The sequence below is a fragment of the Charadrius vociferus genome, unplaced genomic scaffold (assembly GCF_000708025.1).
Source record: "Charadrius vociferus isolate BGI_N301 unplaced genomic scaffold, ASM70802v2 scaffold111, whole genome shotgun sequence".
In the NCBI taxonomy this organism is placed as follows: domain Eukaryota; kingdom Metazoa; phylum Chordata; class Aves; order Charadriiformes; family Charadriidae; genus Charadrius; species Charadrius vociferus.
Genome location: NW_009647046.1, coordinates 5,076,591 through 5,091,658, shown reverse-complemented (window position 1 = coordinate 5,091,658; position 15,068 = coordinate 5,076,591). Strand labels below are relative to the sequence as shown.

Genomic DNA, 15,068 nt, shown 5'->3' with positions numbered 1-15,068 from the left:
AAATTATTGAAGGATACACTGTCACCATCTGACTCAAGACAAGACAGCAACAGCTCAGTTTTCAGCTTGCAAGAACTTCCAAAAATTTCATCTGCTTTCAGTTTCTTCACCTTCATGCAGCTGAGATGCTATCATCTTGCCTGAGAATAGCGAGCTAGAATATGAACTGATTAGTCAATTTTTCTGGAAGCTAAACAGATTCTCTAAAAGCCAGAGTTGCTGACTTAATTGAGTCACTCAGGATGTGGTCCAGAAAAAGAAGTCTAATTTGGTTTCAAGTGAGAGAGGGCTACATTAACACAAGAGGGCTAAAAGAACTATGTACTTTCAAATTCCTGGAGACACTAACATAATCTCTCCCATTGTTAATTTCTTTGTTCTTCAATTCTTCTCCTAGTTTAACCTTTCTTTTTCCACTTTCACCTCATCCCAAGAAATGGCTATCTTATGTCCATTTAACTGACTCAAAAACCCACTACTTCATAAACTTTAGGTAACAACGCACTGTTTCTTAAGTCGCATACTGATATATAAAAAGTACATCAAGGAGTTACATTTTTTCTTATAATTTTTGGTTAAAATTTGATGGAAATCCTATAAGCATTAAAATCTAAATATATCTTAACTACACTAACCACAATGTTTTACCCTTATTCTGTGACTTTGGAGCAATTCGGTTTTTAATGAATATGGAGAAACAGCTTTCACACACTACTTAAATGTATTACTAAATATCAAGAGGAATTTAAGGAGAGATTCAAACATTCTGTCCAGAAATAATGTTAACTAAGGGCTACCAAAATTAAGTAGAAGGAAACAGCTTAAAATAACAGAAATACTAGATTGGCTACTACATTTTAGGATCACAAGTCATATTAACAGGAACCAATTTGCTTGAGTAAATGCTGGAGGAAGACAGCATGAGATGGTTCTATTACAGCTCACACAACATGAGTCTTGTTATCTGAAAAACAGCCAATTTCTAAAAGGCCCCTACCAAACTGCCTATAAAAAAGCATGCAACTAAGAAGAAATAAAAGACGTTTCCACTTGAACTCCGATCTAGACTTTCTAAAGGAACTGATGTCCAGAACACAAATATCTTACTGTGCCTTTCAAATCCACGGGTTGTGACATGTTAGTTGGTCAATTTAAAAAAAAAAAAAATATCTTTTCATAAATAGTTAAATGCTTACCACTTTTTCAACATCTACTTCCTCTTCACTTGGGAAGTCAGAAGCACCATCCAGCATCTCATCAGCAGAATCATCAGTTTTTTCATCATCTTCATCCTCATCATCATCTTCCTCTTCTTCCTCTTCCATATCATCAGCAGTTATATCAATAGTGGGCATATAACCCTTTTTGTGATGCCTGGCTTCCTGTGCCCTCTGTTCTGGAGTAAGGAAGTCACTTTTCTCAGACATATCAGCTTTGTTATCCACATCACTTTTATTTTCTAAAGCCGGTACAATGCTAGATATTTTGCTCCAAGAACTGTTGACGTGTGTTACAATGTCATGACCTGTTTTCATTTCTTCCTGAGAATCAAAAGCATCTTGCTTTTTGTTGTTACTGCCTTCCTGACTAGCTATGTTTGCTTTGCCCTCCTCGGTACTGACTGTATGCTTTTCTCCTGAAACATTACCCTGCTCTTCTGCAGAACTGATTTCAGGCTTACTTCCTTTTTTTTCTCTTATGCTTTCTGCTTCTGTAGAGCCCTTGTAGTCATTCCTTTCCATATCTGGCTGCACAGCATCACCTTGGCATTCTTTTTTGTTCTGAGACAGTTCAGTCCCTCTCTGTTCCTTCTTGTTCTCCAGCTGTGTATCTTGCTCTTGTTGACTTTGTGACTGAGCAGAACTTGCCTTGTTCTCCTCCTTCATCTGTGTCTGTGCATCTCCTTCCTGCTCTTTCACTGTTTTCTCTTCCTGTTCAGCCTGTATTTGTCCCCTCCCATGGTTCTTTAACTGTGCAGTCTCCTGATTCTCGAGACTCTGTGGATGCGCATTATCTAGAGGAGCAACTAGAGACTGATCTGATGACCCACAAACAGGTTCAGAGTTAGCTGAAACAGCCTCCACTGCAGTTTCAGAACTGACAGAATCGTCTTTCTCCTCAGAAGCCCCCTTTTCATCCTCATCATTTGGCTTCTCACTGATGTACGAATGGTCAGAGGATATGACATCTGCAGAAACATCATGCTGAGGAGAAGAGCTATCATCACAAGACGTCTCTAGCACCTTTGAATCCTTCTCCACTATCTCTAAGGTAGTGGAATTTCTCTCAGGTGTGACTGTGCCAGATGTTGACTCTTCTACATTATTTGACTGGTTAACTGACAACTCATTTTCCTCTTGTTTCCCGTCTGACAATGTGATCTCAGACTCTGTAACTTCAATGTCATCTGAGCGTGAAGCCTTCCCATCCTCCTTCTGCTGAACAGCATCTGACTCTTTCTTGCATATTTTCCTGTAATCCTTCTTCATCTGAAGAGATGCAAAATGGTGAAGAATGGAGTTTGGCACAGTCTTCTGTCCTGGGAGCTGAAGTAAAGCAAAACTACCGGATTGTAAAGGTATGAGATTAGCAGTGGTAGCTGGCAGACCACCTGAGCTGCAGGTTATTTTAGACTCGGAGGCTGTTTGATTTGTCACGCTGCTAGCAGCAGGAGGAGAGATCCTCAGAGTCAGAGTGCCAGCCTGTGACACAAAACTTGTTACTGAAGGAAGAAGGGAAGATGCTTGAGTGACTAGGTTAGATGTAGGGGATAACTTGGGTACTGCGGTTTGTACAGCTGAATTAGTGGCAGGAGAGGTGGAAGACACAGAGGAAGTGGGAGACACAGGTGACTCAGCAGGCTTAGAAGGTGCAGGCAACCGGATTCCTACAACAGATCCTGTGAAGAAAACAAAACATCAACTAATACTTCCTCAAAGTAGTTTGGTGTTTTTTTTTTTTTCTTTTAGTTTTAGTATTTGATGCTGTACTAGAAGTAGCCAGCATTCACAAGGATCACAATGTAACCAGGTTCACAAGTTCTCAGCGGAAGAGCTGGTACTGCATAAAGACATATAGACTGTTGAATTTCTATATGGAACAGCCCAATAAAATACATGAGGTGGCTACTCCAAAACTAACAGATTTAATGGTAAATTCTAGCATTAAGCTTTTTAATCAAAAAAGGCATTGCATTTAGTTAAGGTCCTCTGCATTTTACTTTCCCATTTATTGGAAAACAGGAAAATGGAGATTTTTCTCAAAAAAAAAAAAAAAAGGAATATTTAAATTAAAAATCCCTCTTCCCCCCTCCCCCCCCCGCCCCCAGCAAAAGTGTTCCACAGAGAAAAATTATGACAAGATTACATGATTATACCACAATCTTTTTCAACTTAATGAACTCTTCTCTGGTGTTTCAGAACTCCGTAAAACAAGGAGGAAAAACACCACCACCAGCAAGGAGTTTCTCTTGTACAGCAAAAGTCCAACAACGGATAGGAATTCGGTGAACTTTTTGACAGATTCTTTACTACACCTTATGCTCAAACCTCAACTAACGCACAGGGTTATTTCCTCTGCTCCCCACAGTTTTGTCATCTACTGTGCTTGCTCTTGCCTCTCTCTTTTCAACACGACTGCCTCCCTCTCCTCAAGATGCTTCTTTATAAAGGGAGAACAGAAGACAAATCCTACTGGAAAGGAAACATGCGTTTAAAGTATATTTTGTTTATAAACATGTTTTATTTACAAATACGTACAACAGTATGCTCAAAGATCCTATTTTCTGTCAGATATCTGCAGTTTCTAACTCTTCCAACCCTGTCTTCAACTATGCACTAGAGAAACAGCTGAAAATCAAATTTTTTTCTTCTCACACTCTAAGAAGGAAAAAAACCCAGCAATTTTGTACTGTAGCATAACATTCGATCTGAGTATCTGCTGTAAAGGCACTAAAAAACCTGCAAACCAAACAAAAACAGAGCAGTGCATCCAATGAGATTCTTTTTAAGAGAATCTCCAACAAGAATTATTTTTAAATCACTAGATCAACAGAATTTCTTTTAAGTCATGACAGTACAACGGTCACGGCTCCATTGCCACACACACTGAGGCCCTTTTACTTGCTGCACACAAGTCCCAAATGTTGGTGACTTAGCTATTAACTGCACTTTCTGTGTTTTAGACACATGGTATTTAAGTTGCATTACACCTGAATAATTACACTATGTTCTTCACCTACTCAGAAAGAACCAAATTAGACTATTCAATTACTTCAGCAGGGGAAAGGAGCATCACGGAGACATTTATTATATTGTTCATTTCTGGGTAACACATCAGCCAGCCAAGAAACAAACACTGGACTTTGTACCTGGATTGCGGAACATCACTGGCTGGACACTGGGCTGGGCACCTGCAGCTCGAAACTGATGCAGAGGGACAAGCTGAATTATCTGCCCATTAGGATATCTGAACAGGTTCACACCACCAGGGCTCCTGAGAGGCTGAAGGATCATCCTCTGCCTCTGAGCAAGCTGTGTGTTGTTTAGCGGTCGCAAAGCAGGAGATGTCTGATGCACTGGAATCAGCAACAATCGAGGTCCTACACGTTTCTCTGTTCCAGGAGACATCTTCTGGGGAGTCGTACTTGTAGCATGTGGAATAGCATCTTCTGAAACATTTAAAAAATTACATAAAAGTCAGTATGAGAGCAGCCTACAAATCAGGCGCTATCCTTAATGAAAACAAGCACAAATATTTTGGGAAAAAATGGGTATCTCTGAATTTGTTAGAAAGCATTTTTTTTTAATTTTTATTCACAGAACACACACAGACCCAATCAGGCCGGAACAGTCTTTTTCATGCAGTTCCATCAACATTTCTTAACCATGACTCAGAAGACTTCCACGTTAACAAAGAGAGAGTAATTGCATACCTACTTCTTGGACTCCATGCCAACAGTGAAATTCTAGCAGTCATAACTGTGCTATACTTTTCTATGGGCCAAGAAATGATGTGAGGCTTCCAGCTCAATTCATAGCAGTCACTGACCAGATAGCTACATTTTTTTCCTCCTCTACCGGCTCAGGCTGGAATAAAACAAGCAACTTAAGAGATTACATTTCTTACCCTATTTTGGAAAGAAGGGTGAGGGAAGTGAATCTATACTTAAATTGCATTCTACAGCTGCAGATTGTATTCCAGCTATGAGAGAGGCAGAAAAAAAAAGGAAGCATTTGCAGTAATAGCCCAAAGCACCTAAGCCTTACCTCTTTTTTGATTCAGTGAAGGACTTGAATTAACTCCTGATATTATAATCGGAACAGAGCCAGCAGAGGAAGTTGGTGTGGTCACCACAGATGTAGCTGTTGCAGTTGTTGTTAGTACAACTGTAGAAGCGGATGTCGTGACAACAGGACAAGTAACAGTTGGTGGTGTCACTACAGTTTTAGGGAATGACGTGGTTACTACTGGTGCAACAACGCCTGTTGCTTTTGTTATGTTCACAGTGGCAGTAGGAGTGATGGATGAGGGAGTAGTACAAGTGTTGATTCCAGGTGTTGCAGGAGCAGCTGTGACTGCAATTGCAGGAGGAGCGCTGGAAGGTTCATTAGCTCTTGTTTGGCTAGGAGCGGTCACAGTAGATGCTGCCACACTGGTACTTTCCACAGTAACTGGAGTAGTGGTGGTGGCTGTAGTTACCCCAGGGGAGACTGTGCATTGAGCTGGAGATGGCCTTGAGGGAACCACAGGAGCAACAACCATTATTGGCATACGCTTGATGCCGAACTTCTGTGGCCCTGACGCAGGCTGGCGTGTGCTTGCTCCAGGAATCTTCTGCTGTAGAGCTCCAGCTTTGTTCATCACAAACTGTGTGAACACACCACCGGGTGAGGGCCGGGCAGCTGCAAATAAAAACTTGCAGGTCAAAATTGTAACAGATTTCCTCTTTGCCTTTCATGATGTGCTACAATTGTAATTTCAGCATGAATTTCAGCCTCCATTTTCTTTGTACCTTGTAATTAAACTGAAACCTTTATGGCAGTCCTAAACATGCCTTACAGATTAGAAATATGTCTGCTTTCTTCCAGGTCTATGGCTTTTTGTTACACTTCTTCCTGGCCACACGACAGGATCAGGTCTTGAGGGGTTGTTCTTTATCGTGAAACTATGAACAGACAATTCTAATTGCAGTATAGGAAAACAACACCTAAGTGAAATAATGGGCTCAAACTATTTTCTGAACCTCAAATTCTTCCTGTAACAGCTTGCGTGATCTTCCTCTCTTCACTGCTTCTTGGTTTTCATCCCCCTTCTACTGCACCCACACCTTACACAGGCATGAGGGAAGAGGGTGGGATGCAGATAGAGTTTGCCATGTCCCCTTCTCATTGCAGTAACATTCATGCAACTGAGGACTGAATGGGACACATTTAACCAATGGGAAGTAATGAATATTGGGAAGATCCTTTCCCTCATCCCTTGCTCTGCAAGGGATCAGAATACTACGCCTACATCACTCCAGATGCCTACAGACGAGTACAACAGCACAGAGATTATGAAGCAAGCCCAATTTAAATATTGTAGTTATTTATGCATATAGGATTTTTAACCCAGAATACGCCAGAATACTTAAATCATATATGCAACAATCACTTCACCCATCAATGAAATGCAACCAGTTCTTTAATATTGCATAAACACACAAAACAAGAAGTTTTATTACAGGACAAAAAAAACCAACACACCCATTTACATGGCAATGAAAATTTAGGCAGAAAGAAACAAAACAATCAATCAGAAGTTAAAGTTTCGCCAGGACACAGGTAACATCCTCTTCTCTTGCAAAGCTTCTTCAGATCTTTAATTAATGTGTGGGAATATGTGGATGGGCACAAGGTTTTTGTTTTGGTTTTGTTTTTTTTTTTTTTTTTTAAAAAAAAACAAACCTCATGCAAAGTGTAATAGCTAAAGGCAACTTCCTCTCTTGCCATGCTGCGGTAACCATTTCAGTACCAACTCAGACACAAGTACCACATGCTTCTTCCAATACTCTCTTTTTTTATTTTTTTACTCAAAGTGCTGACCAAGCCCAACCCTGTTTAGCTTGTGAAATCCAATGAGATTACAGGCCAGTGTGGTTATTGGCTGCACACCTGTTGTTTCGCTAATCCAGATTTGGACCATCTTGTCTTTCACTGCTGCTTCACGAATCTTTGGTGGTTACAAGAATTCCAATTATAAGTGCAACATCATCAGAAAAAACTAGCAGCGAAGAGAACCACAGATTAGAGTGATCCTTTATTCACATTAAGTTAAATCCGTGTTTGATGAAAAGCAATTAAAAATTATAGTAAGGAAACTCTCAGAACAAAAATCCAAGCTTAACATTCAGCGTGTCTCCATCCACTCTTCCTTGTCTCTTGAAAATATGCTCTAGTAGCATTAATAAAAATAACTAATAGTCAACATCCGTAACCTTATTCTGAAGTCAAAATAAAACATTCTGCTATAAAGAGGTTATTCATTGCAGAGGCAGTTTAGGTAGGCAATGCAGCCAAAGGCAGCATGCACTGTTGCACAGAAATCAACAGCAATGCTGTACACTCACTTTTTACTTCAGCTTCACGCAATTTAAAACACAGTAATAAGTTCCAACCTACCTATCTGTCTCTGTGCTGGGACATGGGTTTTCAGAGTCGTCACAGTGGGGGTTGAAGTAGTGCTGGTGGAAGATGTAGTTTTGGGAGTTGATGTTGTGGGCACCTGGACTGATGGTGTCCCAGAAGCAGCTGCTTTAGCATTGGATGCTACCTTGGAGATCACAGCACTGAGGGTTGAGACACCAAGTACTGTGGGTCGCAGCCTGCCTGTGATATAAGCTGCTAGCCGATTGGCGGGATGTAATGCCCCCATCTGTCCCAAAAGCAGTTTGGCCTGAGGAAACCTTTTATCATTAACCTGAAAGAAGTGGAAAAGGGAAATTTTGTGAAAAGAATGCTAATTCACCACCTCTGGAGAGGCGTTTCATTCCATGGGATTTCCAAGTGTCCTTTTCAAAAAAAACCCACTGCAATTCAGAATGGGAATTCCTAATTTCCTGGATGCCCAGGAGAACTTCAGACAACTCTGTTGTATCTTTATAATACAGATTTTAGATGCTACTTAGACTCTCACGTAGAATCACGGAGTCCAAAGGAGCATGTGAAATCACTGAAATTAGACAGAGTGAAGCTAGCACTTATTTTTCCTGTCCCTTACTTACACTACAAACCTGAATAAAAATGGGTTCCCAAATTCGAGAACAATTTTGGATAAAATTCTCAAACCTAATTAACACCTAGCATCACAGAAGAAAGAATACTTATGTCATATACATTGGGACAAAACTCTAAAGAGCACATAAAAGTTTTATCAGCTTTTTTCTTATCTGTACTGCCATTTGATACTGCAATTAAGGTATGATGAGTTGGCTAACTTCAAATTCAGAGTTGTAGTGGTAACTGACTGCATCGGAGAGAAGAAATAGAACACCTTTCTGAATGTTAGGCTTTATGCCTACTAGTCAATGGGAAGGTTTGGCAGTGTTGCGTTTTACTTTCAGGTTGTAATGCCTTTTAAAAGCCAAATACATTTAACACGCTACTAAATAAGGTCTTGACTCTTTTTATTGATCAACCTTTATTAAAAATAAGAAATCTCCCCCTACATTTTTTCTCTCCACTAGCTTCTCTTTGTGAAGATGCCATATCTGCAAAGTATCATGAAAATAAATTTACTCTTACTTTCAATTCATATGCCTTCTCTGGAAGTGGTGTTACTATAAACACAAATACCTTTGACTGAAAAAGATCTTCATCCTAGCCCTACAGTTCCTACCACCAATTCATAATACCAAGTTGGCAACATGAATTTGCAGGGAAAGAACCCACTTTCAATTCAGGATTATGAAGCCTCTTGATGAACAACATATATTCTATTCACAGGCTATTAGTGAAGATTAACAGCAAGCTGTAGCAAAAAGCAATTTAATGTTTACAGTTCCATTTTAAAGTTTTGTCCCAGTGTACACTTCCTCAGAAAAATATTCTTTTGTGGCCTCTAACAGCCATTCATTTAGAAGCATTATCTGTCAAATGAATCTGCAGGGAGTTTTCCAAAGCACCAAAAAGATCTTGAAAGAGATTCTGTGCTTGGGCAAACAAGACCCAAATGGCCAAAAGGACAAGCTAAACCATCAGATTTCAGACTTCCAATCAGACTTCCTGTTATTGAGTCAATGTTGGAAGGGACAAGCTTATGGAGAGGCAGTAATGCCACCAGATATTAGGAATCCTTGCCTGGACAGGCAAAAGACTAGGTAGACAAATTAAAGAGTGTTCTCCCCTTCAAGGAGTTCTGGGATACTGGATGAAACTGAATCTAATCTCCACAGTAAAGGCAGAGAGACCCACCTGAATCAAGCCTGAGGGGCTCATATTAGCTTTGCGTTTGTAGACGACCAGCTTTCCCGCAGGAGAAACCCCTGCATAAAAAGGCAAGCCTTTGCCCCCATGCAACTTCTCCTGCAGTTTGTCCAATGTGTCTGCCCGCAAGAACTTTATATTTTCTGGGGTTTTGTGTGACGGCACTCTGCTATCAGGAGTCTCCAAGACAGGTATCTCAGGCTTCTCATCCTTGTCCTGGTAGGACGGCACTGAAATTTTGACTCTGGAGGAGTAGACAGGAGGGTGGTTCTCAGCCTGGGCCTTGTCTTCCGAAGCCAATTCAATAATGAAGCTACCAGCTTTGAGGCAGTGTGGCGCGTTACTGTTGATATGCTGTGACAAGATGGTCAAGATCTTACTGTGATCTTCCTCCCAGTTGCAGTCAGAGATAATCTCGATAAGTTTGGTTGGTCCACCTGGAGTGGTGTGACGAACATAGGAGGTGGAGGAAGAGTCCCCCTCACTACGGGAAGACCACCAGCTTTTCTCTGAGAAAGAATTGAAATAGGTTTCTGCAATACTATGGCATTTTAATCACCTGGATATTAAAACAGTTTTATTCTGCCCACACCTCCACCCTTGTCTCAGCTGCAGGGCAACAATAAGTAAAAGAACTGTTCAAAGCATCACTTCCCCTTGGAGAGCTTCACAAGCAAGCAAAAATTCACTGAAAACTAAAGTAACTTTCTCACAGTTCATTCCCTGCAGCCATACCATCTCAGGTTGTATCCCATTGCATCACAAGCTAAACAAAGCTGGGTTGTTTCAGTACATGGATGAAAGATCTCCAAGCAACACCAACATGCAGTAGAAAGCATCGCTGGTTATTCAAGAGATGGCACTTTTCTCTTGGAGTCAGAAAAGGACCAGTGTCCAATAACCGTATGAGGGGCAAACAAGCCGCTAGCAGAACTGTTTTTTGCAGAAGATGTATAACAGAAGCACGACCTTTTGTTGTCATTAGAGATCCAACGTCACTTTTTGCAAAACTGTAAGGATGTTGAGCCCTGTGTCCTGGCCATTTTAATTTCACCTACCAATTCACCAGCATTTTCAACTGGTTGTATTATTTTTCCATTCCCATCCTTAAACGTAGAGTGCGCTGTTGTATATATTAAACCATGAAAATATTCAGCTCAAAAAGATAGCTATATTTCATTAGTGGATGACACAATGCCTCTAGTATATGTCTCATTTTAAAGTTCATAACATGATTTGGGCCACTTCAGAATGAGAACACAGATGTCTAGCCTACTTCTTTATGAACTAGAAACTCAAACCCAGTATATATCATGTAGCAAAACTTCAATTCAACCTTTCAACTTGAACTAAAAGAACTCAACATCAAACAACTCCAAATAAAGTACAGGCGCTTCTTTGTCCCATATGGTTCTAAGTGGAGAACATGAGGATCCCGTCCTCACAGGATCTCATCCTCCCACTTGAATATTTATTAATTCTTCAGTAACTATAAAGTAATAGCAAGGAAAAAAAGAGAGGGGAAAAAAAAACCCAGACAAACCACGAACAGTGATCTCCATTCCTTCCCAAGTATCTGATTATCACTCTTGAAGTGCTGCTGTACAGTATATTTTATTGCTAAATAAGCTACTGCAATACTGGTCATGTTAACCTTAGAGCAACAGCAAATAATAGATATTTAGCCTACTGTATCTCCCATGTGACACGCACACAACTGCTTAAGAAAACAGGAAACTGTAAGCACATCATAAGATTTTTATTGACAACTGTAATAACTCCCCCAGCAAATGGACTTTTGTTTCACCATTAGCTGCAACTTTTAAGACAAAAAAAAAAAGAAGGCAGCAAAAAAACCCACAAAAATGTGGAACTACCAAGAAGCTGAATTATACTCAAGACTCAGTTCTTACCTCCTGATTTATCACTGTCTTTGTCCATCTCGCAAGTTGCCTTCTCAGGAGACTGAAGCTCTGGTTCATGCTCCTGCAGGAGGAAAGAAACGCAAGAAAAATATTCACCCTATGCATCTCTTCCACACTAAAAATCACATCACAAAATAAACCAGATCATCATACTGTCACCCTGAATCATAAAGCATACACTAATTTGACAATGTTACAATTTTCACCTTAGAACAGCTCTTTTAACAATGAACTTTTAAGCCTTACTTGATAACACGCTTGGCAGCCAGGAATTTCCACATACAAGACAATTTCTATCATAGTAAAAAGATACATTTACCGGCACTGCCAGGTGATTTAGGCTCCAGACCCAACAGCCCTATCACCACCAAATGTAAGTCAAGCCCTCATGTCACGTAGGAGTTGCTGGGGAAAAAATTACTTCAACATTTTCAATATTTCACCCTGTTCTATGATACACGCTAGTCACACTACCTTTATACTAGAACTCTGTGAATCACTTTTGTCTTTCTGTTGCTTTTTCTCCTCTCTCCTGTGTTCATATGCTCGGACTCTTGCACAAGTCATCATACTTTCAAAGTACAAGTAGACAGGATCCTTGTCCTCCTCTCGAATCTACCGAAAAAGAAAAGAAAACCTCTTCATTCCATAGGCACATTAGATTCATGAGCAGTTTTTCTTTCTAACACTTCAACATTAATGCTTCAACAGTAAATGTCAAAAGAAAGGTCTAACATCTGAAGCTGAATCTGCCCTCTTAGTATCAGATAGTCCAGTCTACATCTTGCGTCCAAATTACATATTCAGGGCAGCGGGGGGAACAGACCACCACCCCCAAAAACCCAAACCCTTTCAGACACTCTTTTAAGTTGGGAAAAGAGTCCTAAGTGCCATGCGTTGTTTAGCATTATCTGGTATACGTTAAATAGCAACACTGGTATGTTTGTTCTTCAGACATAATTAGACACAACTCTACTGCTGTTGTTGCTTTTGTTACATGCTAAGGTGAGAGGAGAGGCAAATACAGATTCTTCCAACATTGGCAGTGAAACCTCAAACAAGAACAAAAAAAGAGACTCCAGAATTACAATGAACACTGTGTTTCTTTATCCCCATTTTTTTTTTTGCAAGTAATTCATTAATCAGACTTCACTATGCAGCTAACAACTTCCACAAACATTACAGGACCAGCAATAATTTTTGCCAGAAATTGCATATATTATTGCATTTTTAAATGAGTCTATTAGTGAATCATAACCACCTTTCACCGTCTGTGTAGTGCTCCAGTAAATTCTCAACAGATAGACGGACACAGTTAAAAGTTTTATACACACTTAATTCATCCTAATTTACCAACATACCTATGGGCTGTCAGTCTTAGGCTTTCATCTCAAATTTAATCTAAAATGGACTAGCACAGCAGCTTTTGGCAGTGTTTGTTTTAATTTTCAATACAAAGAAAAACAAATGCATCTCTTTTCCTTTCTTACCACTGGATTGGGTTTAGGAGTATACACTCTGCCTGGTTTCATTCCACTGGAAGATCTATGCTTTGTAGAAAGCAAGACTTCAGTGCTGGGCAGTACTGCAGATTTAACTGGTTCAATAACAGATGGCGTTGGGATGTAAATCGGCTCTGGATCTATTTCACCTTCTACTTTCACCCACAATGGACAATTCCTAATAGGCTGTTCTGGCTCCGAGTCACAGATAGCTGAAAAAGAGGAAAAAAATCCCAGAACTTACTTATAAACGAAACACCATTTAACACAGCAGTAACAGAAATTTTTGTTTGAGCCTGAGGTGTAGCCATGTAGCAATCACTAGTTCATACTACCAGAAAATACTACTGGTCGTTTTTCTTGTCTCAAATTCTAGCCAAAAGTAAATGGGATTTGTCCACAAGAAAGACAAAATGAAAATAAAAATGATTCTACACTAATTATTCTTTCTCAGTTGTACAGTGATAGCAGATACAAAAGACCCCTGAAGAATTAGTGATCTTCACTGATGCTCTATACTTAAAAATTATAAACACCCCAAAAAAACCCAGACATTATACCACAGCTCTATGGAAGAATTCATTTATTCCAGTGGAACACCAGATAACACCATATTTGTTTTTAGTTATTGCTAAAAGTACTACTAGCAAGAAAGTAAAATGTAAATTTATGGTCAGTTTCTACCAATTTGGTTTTCTGAGCATACCTTAGGCCACATCTGAAACTACTGTAAATCACTGGTTTTCTGAGCATACCTTAGGCCACATAGTGATTTACAGTAGTTTCAGATATTTCCACTGAAGTCAATGAACTATGCAGCTATATACAGCAACTGATAATACAGCTCTAGATACTCACTTGGTAAGAGGGAAAGGAAACAGTACTATGACAATGAAGATTACCAACAATGATAGCAGTAAATACCTCATATCCTTAGTTTTTGAAGATATTTGCAGAGTTAAGCAAGAGTTTAAATTATCAAAAAGAAACTCCAGATATTTGATCACAATAAACAACTAAGTAGTGCCCAAAATGCTGATCAGCTAAGAGTTTAAAAAAAGGGAAAAGTTATTTCCTGCTCCTCAGCTATACAAAAGCAGACGTTACAGCCATCTCTTGGAATTCACTCCCAATTTCTGGATTTACAAATGGCATCACTACTACATCCTAATAAAAATGCCCACCAAGATCAGTGGTTTCTCCAAAGCTGCAAGTAATCACTTTTGCTCAGCAATACTCACTGTATTCCACCCTTTTTCTCTTCTTCTTATCCTTCTGCTTCAGCTCATCCTCCTCCCCGTCACCCTCTTCTTCCACATCTTCATCCTCTTGCTGATCTTCCTGCGTTCCATAGAACACAAGACTTCCACGTACAGCCTTTTTCATTATTTTCTTATGTTTTGATCCTCCCTTCACCAGCAACACTTTTCTTTTCAAGCAAGTACAACCAAACATACAATCTGGCCTGCGGCAGTGGGTAGGCTGACGTTTCTCCAGTGCTAGACTGGCACATATGCAACCCAGTCGACAGAAATCGTTATTGCAAGGAGGTGCTCGTCGTCTTATTATTTTGTGGATAGGTTTGTTTTTGAGAGAAGCCTAAAAAAGGTTTAAAGAAATACACACTTCAAATTAAAGTAAGAGGAAATTTTAGTAAAATTAAATCAAGCGTATGCAAAATTGCTATTCAAAGTTCATTTAGAATAACCCTTCCAACTACATGGTTCACATATGAAAATTTGTCATCTACACTGAAAAAAGGCAGAACAGAGGAGTGTTTGCATTTGAAGTCTTCTAAGAGGCAATTTGAGACAGCTAAATCATCTTGGTAATAACTAGGATATAAAGAAAGAAAAAGAGGTTATCAACGTGGCCAGCAGGTAGAGGGAGATGACTGCCCCTCTACTCTGCTCTCATGAGATCGCACCTGGAATATTGCATCCAGATCTGGATCCCTCAACATAAGGACATGGACCTGTTGTAGTGGGTCCAGAGAAGGGCCACAAAAATGACCAGAGGGCTGGAGCACCTCTCCTATGAAGACAGGCTGAGAGAGTTGGGGTTGTTCAGCCTGGAGAAGAGAAGACTCTGGGAAGACCCTATAGCAGCTTTCCAGTATCTGAAGGGGGCCTACAAGAAAGCTGGAGAGGAACTTTTTCCAAGGGCATGTAGTGATA

The 15,068-nt window shown here is 39.9% G+C and overlaps 1 protein-coding gene across 1 annotated transcript in view; it reads right to left on the bottom strand.

Moving 5' to 3' along the window:
- The window catches only part of MGA (MGA, MAX dimerization protein), a 55,789-nt gene that overhangs the window by 23,994 nt on the left and 16,727 nt on the right, over positions 1–15,068 (bottom strand). The window contains exons 8-16 of the mRNA XM_009895727.1: positions 14,133–14,490; positions 12,880–13,103; positions 11,864–12,004; positions 11,378–11,450; positions 9,453–9,973; positions 7,662–7,959; positions 5,268–5,903; positions 4,370–4,669; positions 1,197–2,899 (exon numbers count right to left, since the gene is read on the bottom strand). Of these exons, the coding sequence (XP_009894029.1) occupies positions 1,197–2,899; positions 4,370–4,669; positions 5,268–5,903; positions 7,662–7,959; positions 9,453–9,973; positions 11,378–11,450; positions 11,864–12,004; positions 12,880–13,103; positions 14,133–14,490 (4,254 nt within the window). The remainder of the gene's footprint in view (positions 1–1,196; positions 2,900–4,369; positions 4,670–5,267; positions 5,904–7,661; positions 7,960–9,452; positions 9,974–11,377; positions 11,451–11,863; positions 12,005–12,879; positions 13,104–14,132; positions 14,491–15,068) is intronic.